The sequence below is a fragment of the Pyrus communis genome, chromosome 11 (assembly GCF_041283825.1).
Source record: "Pyrus communis isolate YQ-2024b chromosome 11, ASM4128382v1, whole genome shotgun sequence".
NCBI classification, from domain to species: Eukaryota; Viridiplantae; Streptophyta; class Magnoliopsida; order Rosales; family Rosaceae; genus Pyrus; species Pyrus communis.
The window spans coordinates 16084816-16103027 of record NC_142575.1 but is presented as its reverse complement, the minus strand read 5'-3'; the positions used below and the strand labels follow the sequence as shown (position 1 = coordinate 16103027).

At 37.3% G+C, this 18212-nt stretch overlaps 3 protein-coding genes across 3 annotated transcripts; 2 read left to right on the top strand and 1 right to left on the bottom strand.

The window, feature by feature from the left end:
- Window positions 1-47: 47 nt before the first annotated feature.
- On the top strand, window positions 48-3771 carry LOC137741846 (double-stranded RNA-binding protein 1-like). The gene is made up of 5 exons (XM_068481552.2): window positions 48-296; window positions 2209-2303; window positions 2398-2617; window positions 3066-3209; window positions 3352-3771. The coding sequence occupies exons 1-5, from the start codon at window positions 56-58 to the stop codon at window positions 3657-3659; spliced, it is 1008 nt and encodes a 335-aa protein (XP_068337653.2). The 5' UTR covers window positions 48-55; the 3' UTR covers window positions 3660-3771.
- Window positions 3772-4111: 340 nt separating this feature from the next.
- Window positions 4112-5885, bottom strand: LOC137743804 (uncharacterized). Its single transcript, XM_068483742.2, has 2 exons — window positions 5556-5885; window positions 4112-5203 (listed from the first exon to the last, which is right to left on the bottom strand). Exons 1-2 carry the CDS (start codon window positions 5665-5667, stop codon window positions 4242-4244), a joined length of 1074 nt encoding a protein of 357 aa, XP_068339843.2. The 5' UTR covers window positions 5668-5885; the 3' UTR covers window positions 4112-4241.
- Window positions 5886-7636: 1751 nt separating this feature from the next.
- On the top strand, window positions 7637-18050 carry LOC137742719 (Spc97 / Spc98 family of spindle pole body (SBP) component). The gene is made up of 15 exons (XM_088680176.1): window positions 7637-7849; window positions 8079-8423; window positions 8600-9256; window positions 9396-9602; window positions 9703-10014; window positions 10770-10900; window positions 11193-12341; window positions 12595-12736; window positions 12831-12990; window positions 13230-13393; window positions 14013-14098; window positions 15100-15199; window positions 16223-16284; window positions 16921-17080; window positions 17534-18050. The coding sequence occupies exons 2-15, from the start codon at window positions 8253-8255 to the stop codon at window positions 17705-17707; spliced, it is 3675 nt and encodes a 1224-aa protein (XP_088536302.1). The 5' UTR covers window positions 7637-7849; window positions 8079-8252; the 3' UTR covers window positions 17708-18050.
- Window positions 18051-18212: the final 162 nt, after the last annotated feature.

Here is an 18212-nt window from a genome sequence, read left to right as displayed (position 1 = left end):
TACTTATATATTTTCAGCTCTTCCACTTGGACTTGAGAGTCGAGCTGAGATCAGAATGTACAAGAGTAAGCTGCAGGAGGTCTGCCATGGGAAGCAATGGGGGTTGCCAACATACACGGCCATGAAAGACGGACCGGATCACAACCCTTGCTTCGGGGCCTCTGTTTCGGTCAATGGCTTCTCCTTCGATTCCCCGGTTTCTTACAAATCGTCCAAACAAGCCCAAAACCAAGCTGCCATGCTCGCTTTCTTTCACTTCACCTCTCCACCTTCTTCTAACCTTTCTTTTGGCACTGGTATGTACATGTCAAACTGTGATTTAACTTGCGTTGTGTTTAATCTATAAATTAATTAGTCTCCAAAATGTATAATTTTGTGTTGCATAGTATGTACAAACATATTTCCAGTAAAATTATGTAAAGAATAGCATGCATAGTATGTAATCATACCTAAAGGACAACCAAATTAGGACTGATAGGAATTTTACCACACACGCAAAAGGGTTAAAAACTCTTATAATACTTGCAAGAATGACAAGGATATCGTAGTATAAATGGTTCTCACAAGATCGTTCTCCACAAGAATTATTAAATAGTTCAAAGCAAACCAAATTTAAATTAGTTATTGTAAAACTGAAATTTGAGATGATTGATTTTATGACCTACTTTAATAAAAACGAATTTAATTAATAAAAGTAAACAAATCTGCAATATTAAAGATGAGGAAAAAGGAAACAATTTTGTAGAAATCAAATTAGGAAAACACAAGGGATCCGCCGTCACCTTAACAATCCTATATAATTCTCCTAATTACTTATGACCTACATGCATATTTCGAAGGTTATGTTTTCCTAACATATGCCTACTTGGACCCTCAATATAGAGCGCATATCAAACATGCAATCCGTTTGTGGTATTCAGATCAAATCTAAACATGCATGAATCATTAAGCTTTGTGAAACCTTTTGAAAAACCATACAACCCTTAAGACGTGACATTCATCCAAAGTGAACTTGCACATATTAATCACAAGAAGCCTTCATCAATTTCAAGGACCGACCTCCGACCAAAATTGCATCAAATTACTCTTCTAAACATCCTAATGGTCGCGAATTATCACGACAATTAGATAGTATAAACTAGTGATTAATAATTCGAAAACCTGCATGCATATAAGCATAAGCAAATTGAAGAGAAACTACATATTCTTGCTAAGGCTCGTGGCCTTACCCTAGCAAAAGGAGAATTAGTTACGCATATTCATAATAAAAATCATATAGTTCTTTATTGAAATAATAAAAGATCGAAAACACCTTGAATGAAAAAGTCTAAAAATCTTTACACTTGGCCAATTTCCTCTCTCAAACAATGCACGGAGAAGAAGTATTCTCTAACTAGGGCCAGCCAAGCTCTTTTTAACCTAGTAAAAATTAAATCCTCCTAATAAAAAGTCTTCCAATCAAACTAGGAAACTAAATACTAAAATAAAATAGGAAACACAACCTTAAATTAAATGGTAAAATTCGCCTAAAATCTGCATAGCCACATTTTGGACCCCTAAACTGCTCCAAAATCGGCCCAGTATAGTTGGATTTAAGCTTTGAAATATTCTGAACACTTCTCTAGAAGGTCATGAACCCATCAGATTCAGAGGTCATCTTGGGCTCCAAAAACGCAATTTAAGCTCAAAAATGTCATTTTTCAGCACTGCGCACTGCTCTTTTATTCCATCGCCAGAAAATAACTGCTTGTTAGAAAAATCCCAAATTTTGACAAGAACACGCCTAGAGACACACGAACGCCCTCCAATTTGAATCACTCCAAAATTCATCCGTTTGATCATGTTTTACTCCAGAGGAAGTCGAATGTCCTATATTGAAAATATAAAACAAAATATCAAAATTCTACCAAAATAATTACCCAAAACATACTAAGAATAGGGTGCAATATATAATATGAAATTGACTCATCATGGACTAATAACGAGTCTCAGTTACTTGGTAGCCTGGTGACCAAGAGACCATTTTCGCAATACTGCTCTGCAAAATGCATGCACTGTAAACCTGTAAATCATCTACAAAACGATGAAAAGTGATCTCTTTATTATTACTTTGAATGCATAACAGTAGACAATCAAGCACATTTCAAATTGGCAAACTTAATCTAACTTAAATGGAACTAACGTTTCATATACATTTCCAATTCACAGCTGATCCAGAGGTGTACAACACTTTGAAGGAGGCAGAGCGCGCAGCTGCAAACACTGTTTCGATGTCACTGTCAGAAGACAGCTCCCGAATTAATGCAAGTTCTCGAAACTAGTTGCTGTCATTTCTTCTCTCAATTTCCAATGGTTGCAGACATGAATAATATAAGTTTTCTTACTTTCCTTGTACAGGATGAGATGGGACATTACAAGAATCTTTTGCAGGAGTTAGGTCGGGAAGAAGGCTTTTGCATGCCGACATATAAGACTGTGAAATCCGGTGCATCTCATATGCCAACGTTCTCTACCACTGTGGAGGTAAAAGGTGAGCGGTTCTGCGGGAAAGCAGGGAAATCCAAGAAACAGGCGGAGCTGAGTGCTGCAAAGGTTGCCTATATTTCGTTAAAACAGCGTAAGTTAAATTACTTCTTCCTTTTCTGATGATAGCTTTCGGTTGTTTCATTTTTGTGGCGGAAGAAAGGTTCTTATGGTTTTCATTTAGCATGAGCGCTACAAACAGAAAAATCGTATATATTCTTCTGCTGCATATGAATTTTTTTTCTTTCATACTTACCTGGCAAGGCAGGGTTTAATGATCTCAAATTATTCACTGTGATAGACGCCAGATGGTTTTTGACTCGTTACTAGGACTTAGTTGACTTGACAGTGTTTGAATTTAATCATCTGGATTTAGGGAAACAATGTGTTACGTTTATAACATTTCGCTTCACAATGTTACGTAGAATTTAAATCTTTGTATCCAACTTTGGAGTCGTGTTTGCTTCAGTGCTTGTGCTTATTTTCATATGACAGAAAGTCAATGATGTTGTACATTGAGAAGCTAGGTTAATTTCTGTTAGGTGGATTGACAGAAAGTGCCATCAAAACCACTCAAAGCTCAGACTTGACCACTGCTGTTGAGTCACTTGAGAATCTCATACATGAACATCAATCGGTTTTATCTCCAGCTATCAAGTATGAGGACCGTGTTAATGAAACTAAAGGTGACATCTTCATCTAATACCTTGCATCTTTCTACCAGTTTTTGTGCAGTTGGATTTCAAATTGTTTTACCATTTTTCTGTGAACGCATTGCTATCAAAGTTCAAGAGTCAGTCTCATCAGAAAATTCATCATCTCATGCAGAAGTGCTAATGGATAACATGAACAAAACCGGACAGTCTTCCTCATGTTCTGAATCGATATTCCCTTCAACTGAAGAAAGCGGTCCCTCTCAAACATTTAAAAAACTGAAACCTCCTACTGATGTTTCAATTTCAGATACTAATGGATGGAAAGGTGGTGGACTGAAGAGTTACTTGCTGTGCCACAGGGTTAGAGTTTACAACCAATTTCCAGATATTTCACTCCCTAATCACATAACGGTGCTGCCCGTTAGTGATGACAAGTGGGTTCCTTTCATCCTGGAGTTCCCAAATGAAGAAAGCAATTGAGCTGTGGAGATGGTTCTAACTTTTAACAGAAATGGTCTTCTACACGACAGACTTAGTTTTATGTTTAATTCTACACGGATACTACAATAAATTTTATGTTTAATTCTCAAAACTGATGGCAGGTAGCCTTTTCTCTTGCTCATCCCCGTTTGCATTAGTCTGATAACCATATGAGTTATAATAAATTGCATTCCTTTTGCTCACTAATTAGAAGCTTCAGTAACACTGTATCTGGTAACAAGGGAATGATCAATTCTTCCTGAAAAGAGAAAGCTTTGTTAGGATGAAGTTCATATTTATACCAGTTAATTTCCGGCACTCGTTTCTGCAAGGCATGAATGCTTTTATGATAGGAGTACATAAACACATCGATCGTATTTGTTCAATCGTGAAATGAAATATAGAATATATAACATGTTTTAACTGTTAATTTAAATTTCAATTACAAGGGATTGTAAGTAAACAAATTGGGCATATATAGCCCTCCAAATTGTTAAGCCATTTTATTCAATTCATGCATTTGGTATATGCATTTTATTCAACCGTTAGAACGGCTTCTATACACAAGACGCCGTTACAGATTTACAGTTCTTCGCGTTTGAATTCCCGAACGAAAGTGATTGTGTGTTTGACATAAAACCCAAGTATCAGAATAAATAAAAATGCCAGACCCAAGTTTACCAATTTCCTTGGCTGCTGCTTCAGCTCCATGATCAAGCCTTGAAGCACCTGCTTGCAGTTATAACCTTGTGCTCTATAACACCTATCAACACCCCCGGCGGTGTTCTCATGCCCGAATATTGCTCTTTTATACTCCTCCTTTGTCGAATCCTCCTCAACCTTTTTCGCCCGATTATCTTCAAGTTTTTTAGCAGCAGCATTGCTTGCATCAGCTAACGCATGGCTATCAGTACTCTTCTTCACCTGACTTGGATGATGAATTGGTTCCTTCTCTTTCTCCGCTGCCCGCGGAGGCACCTCAGGCACGTAATGTGATCCACCATCGCTTTTCTTGTTCTGTTCTTGATTAGCATTAGTCCTCTGTTGAGGCTGTGGCAGATCACTTGTGCTTATGGGCTTTTGAGGCTTAGGCGCTTCTGTGGTGGGTGCGGGCTCTTGACGCTTAGGTGTTGCTGTGGTGGGTGGCTTGGGAGCTTCTTTGGGTGGCTTTGGAGCTTCCACGGCTGGTGGCTTAGGAGCTTCCTTGGGTGGCTTTGGAGCTTCCACGGCTGGTGGCTTGGGAGCTTCTTTGGGTGGCTTTGGAGCTTCTGTGGCGGGTGGCCTAGGAGCTTCTGTGGTGGTGGGTGGCTTTTGTGGTTTGTCCCTCGATTCAACTACTGCGGGAGCAATTGCCTTTGGAAGCTTGACGTAGAGAATGCCGTTCTCAAATCTAGCACTGATGTCGTTGGTGTCGCAGTTGGAGGGAATGGGGAATTCCCTTCGGAAACGCTGCCACTTGTTGTCATGACCAAGTGCGCGTTCACCAAACACCCTTATGTTGCGAGACGACGTTACTTGAATCCTCAGATTCTCCTTTCTAAATCCTGCACAATAAATCAATCAAAGCATCCTCAAACAACACTCCTCCATTCATCATTTTTAAAGACCATGTGAAAAACAAAGATAAATAAAGAAAAGTTCACATCACATGGTTAATTTCGATAATTGTTAATTTACATTCTCCAACACGCTCCATCAGGGTGTTGTACCAGACTAGTTCCCACATCGGGACGGGCTAAAACACACAAGTCTTTTACTAAAAACCAATTAATTGAATAAACAGAATGAATTTTACTTGTATTAATTAGGTAGACAGATTTATGGATATATTGACAAAGAAACGACAAAAGATACTAGAGATTATGATGAAAAGGGATTAGCAAGCAAGCAACAAACCGTGCAGATAAATGAGGAGAGTGTCACAAGCTGCCTCTCTTTCCCATTCAGCTGATGGTTCAATGTCTTCATAAACACGATTAATGTTTGCAGAAGACGGCTTTCCCTCCATCGATGAATGTAAATCAGACTAGACTCAGCCTCTCTTGTTAATTAACTTGTATGAGATAGCAGATAGAAGATAGATTTGTATTTGAATGTAGTGATGTGCAAAATGGAAGGAATGGTTGGTTGGATTTTATAGCTATACACATGATGATGATATTGGCACATGAATGGTTTAATCGGTTGGATTTAAGTTATTCCTTTTTTGTTGTTGTTGTTGTTGTTAGGGTTCTTTGTTTCACAAGTTCAAGTATATGCTTGGTTTAATTGGTTGGGGCAAGAGAGAATTGGTGACAAACTTGACTTGATACACGGCAAAAGTGAAGGTTCCTTCCTTGTCTCTTGAGACGAGCATCCTTCCTTCCTTGGACACAGACAAGGATTCTGTTGTAGCTTGCTGCCTGTTACAAAATATCTCGTCTCATTCAAATTTCTTACTTGGTTTAACAACAATCAACTATGTACAATAACTTTTGACACTAGTTCATAGGGTTTTTTTTAAAAGCTGCTTTCATAAAAACGGGAGATGTTAAACCCTCGATGAATATTTTCTCTTCCCTCTAATACCTTCATAATTTTTAAAAGTGCAAACAAATTTTCTCTCTTTAAGTACAATGTGACCGCCAACACGTAACACTACAAGCAAGATCAAAAACTGGCCCTTAGCCTTAAACCCCCATCACTTCATAGAGAATGAAATTGACTTGACCTTTCAATAATAAATGAGGAGTTCCTCCACCATTCACTATGTAATCGATTTACGAAACTTCGTGCACTAAAGCAATCTTTAAAGATTATTTTTATAAAAAATCATTAAAACATGAGATGCTTTAGTTATCAAATTGTATAAAAATAAATGGACAAAAACACATTAAGAAGTTAGAACCGTTGATCTATTTGCTACTGTTAATGTGATAAATATATTGTTTGTATTAGACATTTCCAAAAGAATTGTCAAATTATAAGAGTCAAATTACAGTTGATGGTTGATGTGACAATCTGAAGTCTTATGTCAAATTTTGTACTTCTTCAACCGAAATGTTAAATATTATTTTTATTGTTTAAATAGTTTTGTTTTAGAAGATTTAAATAGAGTTTTAAATGGTTGTAATTATTAAAAAAATGTTGAAACAAAATTTTTATTGGTTGAAATGTTAGCGGAAAAGGGACCTACCATTAAAATGAATTAAAAATAAATTTGACATTGATATCAAATTTGACTCAAAATCAGAAACTCTTCAAATCCAGTTAGCAAGTAACACTTTGGTTGGAGTGACTTTTGATGTCAAATATACACGATGACATTCCACTTATGATTTTGACATCTCCAAGAGATGCTTTTACAATAATAGTAAGGATAATGCTAAAGGCACCAAATTGCAAACCAAATGATGTGTCATTAATAAGAAATAAACACGTTAGAGCATCTTCTAAGGAGATGCCAAATTGTCCACATAAGCTATAACAGTAAAAAAAGACAGCCACTAATTGTTTCCAACTGAAATGTCAAATCTTATGTGGCATGACATGAAATGGCAGCAAAGGGTCTTGCTGTCAAATTTGACAGCAGCTTCAAATTTTTTTTTAGTAATTATCAAATATCTTTTATTAATTTTTTTTTCTCCTCTATCCTCGAAAGTCTTCTTTTTCTCAACCTTTGCACTTCCTCATCAACTCCATAACGGCATCGTTATCATCTCCTCCAACTCCCCTCTTCATCTCCAGCAACAACTTTTTGTATCTCTCGTTTGCAACTCGCTCATCCGCAACTTTGAGCATTTCCAATTGATCAAACTGGTGCTATTCTTACAGCTTAGCATTCTTGTTCTTCAGCTCTTTAATCTCCCTCTACAGTTTAACCTCAAGCGCTACTAAATTTTGTGAACATGCCCCAAATTTTTTCAGACTCATCTTCTGATTCAACAAAGGAGCATTTTTTTAGTATTGTTAATTATGAGTCTGATGAAGAACTGAAAAGGCTGGAATTGGTTGCTTTACAAAATGAACAAGAGAACATTGGAGACAGGAATGAGAAAACGTCGTGGTTCCATAAAAGGTCATGCATATATCAATAGAAGACGACTCGATGGGCACCAAAGACTATAATGATTATTTTGCTGAACATCCAGTGTACTCTCCATCAATTTCGAAGGAGATTTCGGATACGTCGACCTCTTTTTCTTCGAATTGTAAGTGCGGTCAAAGCTTATGACTCATACTTTTATTATGAATTATTTATATCTAAAATTTAAAGTATAAGATAGAAATAAAAAAATATATATATAATAAAATAATAACCTAATTTGACATATTGAGTAAAGAACAAAACATGAAAATATGTCAAAATGGCACATCAGTTATCAAATTTTAAATTTTAGATTCAAAATTTGAACTAATAATATAATTATTTATATCCAGATTTGTTTTGCAAATTTAGTTTAAAAAATTTGGTAGCAACAGGGCCTGGGAAATTGGGAATCGCATTGGCGGGGTAACGGAGCCTGTGAGAGATTTCCGCGGCTTTCCTGCCTTCACTCTCACTCATCAATTCAGGAAGAAGGCAAGTCGAGGACCCGTGCCCGCAGCGATTGTATGGCAGTGGACACGAATTTCGCATCCTCGTTGTTCGAGAATCTAAGGCTGGAACATCCATGGCTTCCTCCAACTAATTGGGAATCGATCCCTTCCGAAAGCGGCAATTCCCACCTTCTAAATCCCAACTCCTCTTCCTCTCAGTCCCTCTACCATGCCTCCGCTGTCTCTGTAAGTCCCACCTTCTCTCAACTTAGGGTTTCTTCAATCTTAGTTTTCCAAAGTTTCTGGATTTTCAGTCAGAATCTTGTTTGATTTGAGGGAAAATTGAACTTCTGTATTTTGTAGATGTCCTTTAAAAGTAATAAAAAAAAAAAAATTGAAGAATTTGAATCATTTGGGTACAGGAGGCAAGTTTGGTGAGGTTGGCGATGAATGCACTTCAAGGAGTCGAATCAGCCCTTGTTAGTATCCAGAAGATTTCTGCTGCATTTCGCTCCGACCCGGCTGATCGGAGCTTCCATCAGATTCCAAGCCTGTGGAGTAGGTCTTCAAGCACCCATGCTCTGGGAAGCATTCTCCAACCCATCGGCTGCTCAGGTTTGCTAGTCTTTCTCCTCCGAAAATTTGTGGATTTCTTTACGAATTTGAATGTGGAAAGTCAAGATCATCTTGCTGGTGAGGCTCAAGTGAAGCAATGCCCTCCTTTTAGTCTTGTTAATCATGCTTTTGCCGTTGCCGTGGGAAAGGTTGTGGAAGGGTACATGTGTGCACTGGATACCTTGTATGCATCAGTGGGTTTGAGGCGCTCTTCGCTTTCGTCTTCTGTAGTGGGATGTATGAACAGTGTAGTGTATTCTGATCTAACTATGTTGGAGTTGTATTTGCACACGAAAGAATTGAGGACTCAGATTGAATCCCTTACAAACTTATGTAACGTGTATCAGTTCTCTAGTTGTTTCTCAGTATCTTCTTTGGAAGAATTAGTTACAAAAGCAAATTTTGAATTTTCTAAGTTCTACAGAGGAGGGCATTTGCTCACATATCTGTATACCCAATTACAGGTTAGCTTACTTTTCTTTCCCGACTGTGAAACCTTGTTTAGTATGGTATGCTCTTCATTGACATATTTATTCAGTTTAAAATTTTAACTTCTGGTTTTGCTAGTGGACACTTCATTGACATATATATTTATTTTATTAGGTTTCTGATCCTGCTCATCGTCCTCTACTCAAATTTGTCTTCCTTCGTACATTTGAACCATATTGTGGGTTTATTAGATCATGGATTTTCAAAGCTGAGATCAGTGACCCTTACAAGGAGTTTGTGGTAGAATATGTTGATAGTATGTCTCCAAATCAATGCGGTAAAGCCGGAAACCCGATTGACTTCCCATTGGCAACTATTAGGGTAATGCTATTACTTTTGCTATTGGAGTTAGATTATGTTTTCAATGAATTCATCATTCTCTTCTTCACACAAGTTCTCACAGTTGGTGTTTGCACCTCAGGAGCGAGATGGTGTTGCTGTTCCTTATTTTTTGAAGGACTTCTTGATTCCACTAGTTCGAGCTGGTCAGCAACTGCAAGTTCTAGTGAAATTGCTTGAATTGTGTACTTTTGTTGCCACCAAAGACCATACTTACGAGGGGTTTCTTCCCTGCTGGAGTGGGTTTTCGGGCAATAGTCCATGTTATTCATCTCCATTGACTTTCAGCAAAGAAAATATAGAGGCCATGATACTTTCAAGGGACACTTACTACAAAAAGATGCAAGAAAAACTAAAGAATCTTTCAGCGAAATTTGAATTCAGATTTCAACAGGTCATTGACTGTGATAATTTAGTTTCTTTAGATAGAAACCATGTTTCTCCTTTAAAATTAGAAATAGAATAGCATTATAACTCTAATTGGTTTTTTTTTTTTAAATATTTTTGTCTTTGTTTTTTCAGTGTGCAGCATGCAATGCAATTAGCATTTTATTCAGTTTCCGGTCAATGTTTAATTGTTTATGTAGGATGTCTTTGCATTCCTAGGCTTATAAAAATTATAACTGTCTGTATGATTTGCAAGTACTCTTGATAGTTTCTTACCCTTGAATTTTTCACTTAAAACACGTCATGTCATTTTCTTATAGTCGTAGGTTGAATTAACACTTTCCAGATGTAACTACAAGACATTGTTCCTCTGGTATTTTCTAAAATGGTATGTATTGCTGGTTGGAAGCAATCTCTGATGGTGTGACGTTGAAACTCTGCTTATGATGAGCAAATTGGGTTTTAGCACGTAGTGCAAGTTTAAGTTGATATCGCTAGGTCCTTTGCCATAAAACTGTTCTGATATTGATAGGTCTTTTGACATGCCATGATTACGTCCAGGCAGCCCATATTTGGAAAGTAAATTATGCCATGGATTATAATTTATAGGTGCCTCTCTCTTATCTACTTCTCTACTCTGTAGAAGGATTAAGGGTCTTGTATGAGAGGAAACATGGGTTTCATGTCTGCCTTCTTTAATACAATTTCTCTGCAGTGTTGTTATCTGGTTTTCTTATAACTTGATTCATTTTCTTTACGCAGGTAGTTCCACAAGGCAGAGTTCTCTTGGATAATAATGGAAGGAGTTCCAGCATCCCAGTTCTGTTCACATTGGATGACAAAGTTCATAGTTTTATTGCTTCTCCAACAGATGATGAAAGGGAGTCACATGTGTAATCTCTCTCTCTCTCTCTCTCTCTCTCTCTCTCTCTCTCACTCCCCTATCGCCTTTTCTGTTTGTGGAATGTCTATGTATTTTTATTTTGTGCATGGGAATGCGTGCATGTCTATGCTTTTTGGATGACTGTTGCGCTTTTGCATGTGTGGTTTTCTTACCATGTTAGGATTGGGAGAGGCTGGTGAATACATGTGCTCCTTTTTTGTGTTTCTAGTTCTCTCTTTTTGCCACTTTCTTTCCAAATGTTATTGTAGCTTCATAAATGGTTGGACTTCTCTAATTCTCAGGGCAGTTCTTGATTTGGATTTTGATGAATTAAGTGCAAGGGATGGTCTATCTGATCTGGTGGATACATACGAGTCATCTGAGTGTTCAACCTCCAGTTATTCTGAAGAGCAAGATGTGTCGGAGCAGAATATTGAGCTTCCCAATAATATCAATGAGCGGGAACAAAATTATCTATCCGCTTTAAGCTTTTCAATGAGTAGTCCTGTTGATAATTTGCAAAATCCTCGTGTATGTGAAGATTCATGCCATATCATAACTGACCCGAATATATTTTGTGAAGAAAGAGATTCCCCTGTACATTCTCATAATGAAGGAACAAGCCAGATATCTGTGCCCGTCAAACCAAAGGAGTCAAACTGGTCTTGTATGTCTAGCGCTCAGTTGGTTAATTGTATATCTGCTAAGGATTGGCCAGAAAGTAGTTCATTTGACAATTATTCTGTCATTGATAAAGAGTACAGCGATGGTCCAAGGTCACATCCAATGGGTTCTGCCTCAAAGGTGAATGAGAGAATCATAGGGGCCTTAAAGGAAGGTACATTTAAAAAAGGAATTGAGACTCATGCTTTAATTGAAGAAGCCTCTGGCAAGAATCAATCTCGAAACGCTACATATACTTCTTCAGATTTATTGACGTTACAACGTTGGAAGGTTAACTCCCATAACAATTTTCTCAGCATGAACCCAATGTTGACAAAAACTAACTTAATGCATCTGATAACCAAGCCAGGACAGAGACACAGAACAGACTTTGGGGTCTATTTGCCTTACTTTGACTTTTCTTTCATAAAAGACCCTGTTAAGGTGTATCTGGAAAAGCCGCCTGCAGGGCTCTCAGACTCCAGTGCCTCAGCAAGCAGTGTCAGGAGGGATCACCTTGGCAAACAAGGTTATGGTGGACATAATGTCTTGATTGATAAAACCGAAGTGTCTGATTTTCTTCCAATTTCTGACACAAAGGACCGCAACCAAGCAGACGCAAATTTAACAAATGTATCTGGTGGTAGTTGTTGGGAGAGTTTGCTTGGTAGATTTAGCGACACTGTCGTTAATAGAGTTGAAGATCACAGACAATGCAAGCCAGAGAATTTTGAGATACCACTTGATTTTATTATTGACAAATGCCTTCTTCAGGAAATCATGCTTCAGTATCCTTTTTTCTGTGCAGTACATAGAAGGAAAGTTTATCAGGTCCTGAGTAGACCTCTTATTTTCTTCTTTCTTGTAAATGCTTTGGTTGAGCACATTCTGGACTGCATAGAAAGTTTTACAACCATCAGTTTGTGCGTTTGATTGTTTCTAGCTATCCAAAGTTTGCGAGTCTTGTATGTCCCTTATTTGTTTTTTGTCCTACTCAAAGTACTTCTGTTGGAAGATAGATGTTATCCTTAAACATGCTAGATATAAGTATGTCAGCAAGCTAACTATTAAGTTGCTTGAAGAAGGGTTTGATTTGCAAGAACATTTACTGGCTCTGCGGCGCTACCACTTTATGGAACTAGCGGACTGGGCTGATTTGTTTATTATGTCCCTTTGGCATCATGTAATAATCACTACTGTCATCACACAATACTAGTATCGTAGTTATCATGGTACCATCCTGACTCTTTTTCAAATTTTTTTCCTGGAAATTATAGAAATGGTGCGTTACAGAGGCAGATCATAGACTTTCAGAAATTCAAGGTTTCCTTGAGTCATCAGTTCAGAGGTCATCATGTGAACGTGACCTTCATAAGGATAGGTTATTTGTGTACATGAAAGGACATGATACAATGACTCTTTCTGCATCTGCTAGTGGTACATTACTCCCACATGTTTCATCAGCTATTGGAACATTACTTGATTATTGTTCAAATTAATTTATTGTCCACCAGAAAAAGGCATATGGTGCCTCCCCTCTTGTCCTTCCTTTCAGATTAGATTAAGCTTGGAACTTGAAACATATATTTCTAACTTTTCACTAGTCAATTCTTCTGTTATCTCTCTCTCTCTTTACCCCCACAACCCTCTAATACTGTATCTCATCAATGATGCAGGAGTCCATTCCTTCAACTTTCTTGGTTTGGGTTATCGAGTGGATTGGCCCATAAGTATTGTTTTGAGTCCTGGTGCATTGAATATATATGCTGAAATTTTCAGTTTTCTGATGCAAGTGAAGCTTGCTTTATTCTCATTGACTGATGTATGGCGCCCATTAAAGGTAGGGATTCTTTGGCTGGCTAAAAGCTTATTGTAGATGTTCATCCTCCCCCACTCTTAAATCTCCCTTTTTTAGCCAGAGCTATGAAGCTCCAAATTTCAGAAGGGGGATGGTTAATATTTGTCTATAATTACAGATGTTGGTAACATAGCATTTTTTTTTCCTTTGTTTCCGTGTGATCTGATGCCTCCTATTGAGTTTTGGTTGTTGTACTTTACCAGCTGATCATTCTTCTGAATCTTAAGCATTAAAAAAGTAAAATATAGTAAACTGGAAGCAGAACTAACTACTATTGGTTTGTGATAGGGAATTTTTTGGGGCTGATTTACCTTCTGATTTTCTAACCATGAATTTCTGAGACATAAGTGTTCTCTGACAGTTGTAAATAATTAAGTTTTGAATCGATACATGAGTTTCGTTTGCACTACACCTTTTTTCACAGTTCATGACTACATAATGCTTGTTTTGATGTTCTTGATATTATTAACTTTTCCGTTTCTTCTTCTTAAACTGCGTGGTAATTCATGGTAATATTTTTTGGTGCATAAGTTACGTGGACTTACATTTGGTCATGGAAATGTATGGTAGTTCAAGTGATCCTATTTCTTGGTATCTGCAGGATTTGGTACATTCAATTAGTCAGAATAATCACTCTGAACAATACGAAACGGGAGCTGGCCATTTTAATGCATTAGTGAAGATGAGGTACGTGGAGCAGTTGTGATTGTCATATTATGAGAAAGTTTATTTCTTGTTTTAGTGATTTTTTTTGGGTTTTCTTTTCTGTTCAAAGGAGTAATTGATCTCAGAGAAGGAATCGATTTAGATTAATTGGTCGGGTTAGTACGTGGGTACTCTAGTAAGGCTTACGTTGATTTAGAATTGACTTATATAGAGAGTGTAAAACATGCTTAGAGAGTTTATTTCATTTGAATTTGCATCTTGTTCCTCCCTTCTATTTGGGTTGAATATCTTCATAAGCATGAATTGTTCGCCACATTGAGGAAGAATACCCCCCTGCCCAAGTATTGGTGTTGACACTTTAAAAAAAGGATACTTCGGCCAAAAATGTCAGAGCTATTGGCCAACATTTTCATCCCTGCGGAATGGTTCAGTTAGTAAGCTGTGTTGTCATTGTAGGGGAGTCCTGGGATTGAATCTTGAGTTCACCAAGTTTAGGGGTCTTATAGGATGGAAAGTGCTGCTCTCATTCTATATTTGTAGGACTACTGGCCTCCATAAGAGGGGGAATAACAGGAGGAAACAAGAGAAAGGAATAGGCAAGAGGTGTGACAGGTGAAGGGTTCAATTCTGACTAATTGAAAGATGTGTTTAATGAGATGTGTAGGACAGAGATCCTTTTGAACTGCCCTATTCCTCAAATGTTTGGAGATGTGTTTCAATCGATTTCTTTTACCTGTAGCAAGATTGAAGAAATTTGATTGTAGGATTTCTGTGAGATGTTGGGTAGAGTCTGGTAATAACGACTGTAAACTTTTTAAGAATATTCTTATTGTCTATATGTTAGGTAGCCTTACTTCTACCAGGGTTAACTTTAACCTAGGGTAAAAACTAAAGAAGGGGGAAATGGGTGACCATCTTCTCAAACAATCTAACTTCCTCAGAGGAATTTTAAATTTGATCAAGAAATAGCTTTAAGAATTCAAATTGAATGTATATTAATTGTCTCTCTGATCTATGCCTAGGCACCAGGTCAATCATTTTGTATCTACATTACAGCAGTATGTGGAGTCACAGCTATCACATGTATCATGGTGCAGGTTTCTATTCTCACTTAAGCATGAGGTTTGAAGCTTCCTATTTTGTTCTTAAAAGTTTTCATACAATTTACCTTTGAAAATTGACTTTCATATTTTGGGAAGGTTAATATATAGGTCATAAATCTTTGTACATCAACTTTGCGGTTGAAGTTTCATTTTCTCTCTCCATGTTTATATTCTATAAGATGTCCATGTAATGGCTAGTGCACATTACATTTGATGGTGATGAGAGATATCTATGTTATTTGAATTCATGACGCATGAAAGGACCATAAAAATCTTTGCTAAACTAATTTTGATTTAAAAATAAAATTATTGATTCCAGTTCCCCAAGTGGTTTGATGAAAATCATCTAAAGCCTGCCCTGTGTGATGGATAACAAAGTCTCCTACTTTTGTTTCCCCCGTCCTAAAGGCAATTAAAAACTGCACATTTTATGATTTCCAATGCCTTTGGAATATGTTCCTTCTTTGCTGCTAGGTCCCATGCTAGGGAAGATAAAAAAAAAACGATAAATCTTCAAATGCATAGATTGTTTTGAGCGTCTCAATTGTTGATGTGAAACTCTGGAGATCCTCTGACTTGAGGTTGGTATTTGTTTGTAACGGAAATTTGTTTGATAAAGGGTGTTATTGGAACTCAAAAACAATTCATTGTGCACCCCAAACTTTCTATATTTAGAAAGAAAAATACACTTATGAGGAGTGCATAATGAGATTTTTGGAATGTCAATAATGGCACGGTTAGCACCTAAAACAAAAATTGAATTCTACTAGGAAAAAAAAATAGGAAAAGAAAAATCAAAATTCAAATTTGGGTACAAGATTGATTAGATTGCTCTATGTTAGATTGAACTATTTATTGTTGAGTAAATTGTAAGGTTATTTAATTTGAGTGGGTATCTCTTGAAAAATAAAATGCCACACGTAGACATCTACGATTCATATCATGCCTCTTTATGCCATATAATTCAATTGCTTCTGGTATGCCTTTTCTTCTAGAATATTTTATGACGACAATCTTAAAAATTGACATCTGGTTACTGTAGGTCAAAGATATGATGGATCTTCAGTCTGCACATATGGCATATTTAACAGATTCGCTTGACATGTAAGTTCATTGGTCATTGCGTAAATTATTCTTACCATTGTTGGATGTATGCCCTTGTATTTCTAAATTTCCATGCTTTGTGATTGTATCAATAAAAGCATTTGATTCACTTTTAGTCAGTAAGTGAGAAAAAAAGATTGCACCAAGTGTGTCTTGGTGTCTGCTGAAAGATTTCTGAATCAATGCACAAGAAACTAAACTGAAGGGTTTAGCTGCTAAATTGGGTTGTCAACTGTGAAGTTGGCCTATGAAATTTTGGGTTCTTCCACCTGGTGGAAATCCAGGTTTGAATTTGTGGGAATGGGATCTGATGGTGGAAAAATGGTTAGGGAGATTAGAAGGGTGGAAAAAAATTGTTTTTATCAAGAGGTAGGCCCACATTAATTGCGTCTGTTACAAGCAGTATGTCACCGTACTATAGTGTACAAATTCGAAAATTTTAATGGCATGGTAAAAGAGATCATTTCATAAGGTGGAAAACTGTTTCTTGTCCCCAGCAAAAGGGTGTTTAGGGATAAGCAATTTGAATTTTGAACAAAAGGAATTCTGCCCTCCTTGTGGAATGGTTTGACATTTCAATGTTTCTCGATAATGTTTCCTTTGATTGTCAATTAACCATGAATCTTACCTTTGCAGATGTTTCCTATCTGATGAAACACGACCTATAGCTCGCATCATTGAAAACATTCTGCAGTGTGCTCTTGACTTCAGGTCTTGTCTGACTGGGGGAATGTGGGATGTTGGAACAGGTGAAGGGAATAGAACGGCAAGGCTTTCTGGAATGAATATATCCCAGGTGATGATCACATTTGTAAAGTTGAAAATAACCGTGGACATGAAATTTAAGGTGACATAAAATTATAAACAATATCATTTTAGTTGAACTAGCGATGCCATTTATATAGTAGGTGACAACAACTATGATCATTAGGCGAAAGTGCAAGAAAAATGTTGCTAGCTTGGTATAGGGATCTTCGGGTGCTTAAAACGCAAAGCATACTATGTTTTCAGGAACACCCAAGTCATCAAGGAAATGGGGTTTGTTTTTGTACATGCATTCATGTGTCATGGCATCCTAAACAACTCTCTGCTGCTTCGTGTGCTTAGGTAGATGGTCATGCACATCTGTGATGAGACATTATAGAGGATTTGTGCAGTTGAATATTAAAATGAAAATCGGTGATCTGAAATATCATGTTCAAAACACAAACGAACCTGTTGATGACATGCATGTGTATCTGTTTTGCAGGTGGTTGCCATAAAACAAACTTTTGACAAGAACATGAAAGAACTGCACCTCTGTTACCTAAAGTCACCTAAACATGGGGAGTTTGGACTTTCTCATTTTTGGGAATACCTCAACTACAACAAGTATTACTCAGACGTTGGTAATGAAATGGCCTTTTATGCTTTTTCAATCTAAAGCTCCGTGACATGAATTTGGACATTCCGACAATACGCGAAGCAGCCTCATTGGTTACAATGATTGAAGAGTGTAATTTCTCAAGGATTCACGGTAGATGATGTCTCCTACTGATTTGTGTCAAATATTTCAGAAATCCTGAGGCCTTGAGGCAGCAGATTCCTATATGTTGAGTGTTATTTGGCGAACGTTAACAAAATTTACTTGCTGGTTTTTGGAGAGTGAAGGATAGTTACTACTTCTTGTGGGACGCTAGTGATACGAAGAGCTGCATATAGAGAAATGATGATAGCCGTTGTGTATTACATTCTACATACCCAAGGAAATGCTATGAAGTTACTTATATACATCTCTTCATTTGAGTGGCAAACTTGTAAATAAGTCACTCCCCCAAGCATGGCCGGCCTCACCTTTCTAGTTTGGTTAATTGCTCGTTTTAATTTAGTTGTCATACAACTAAACTAAATATGCCTTGAGGACTAGAACTCGTTTAGGTCCCGAAACT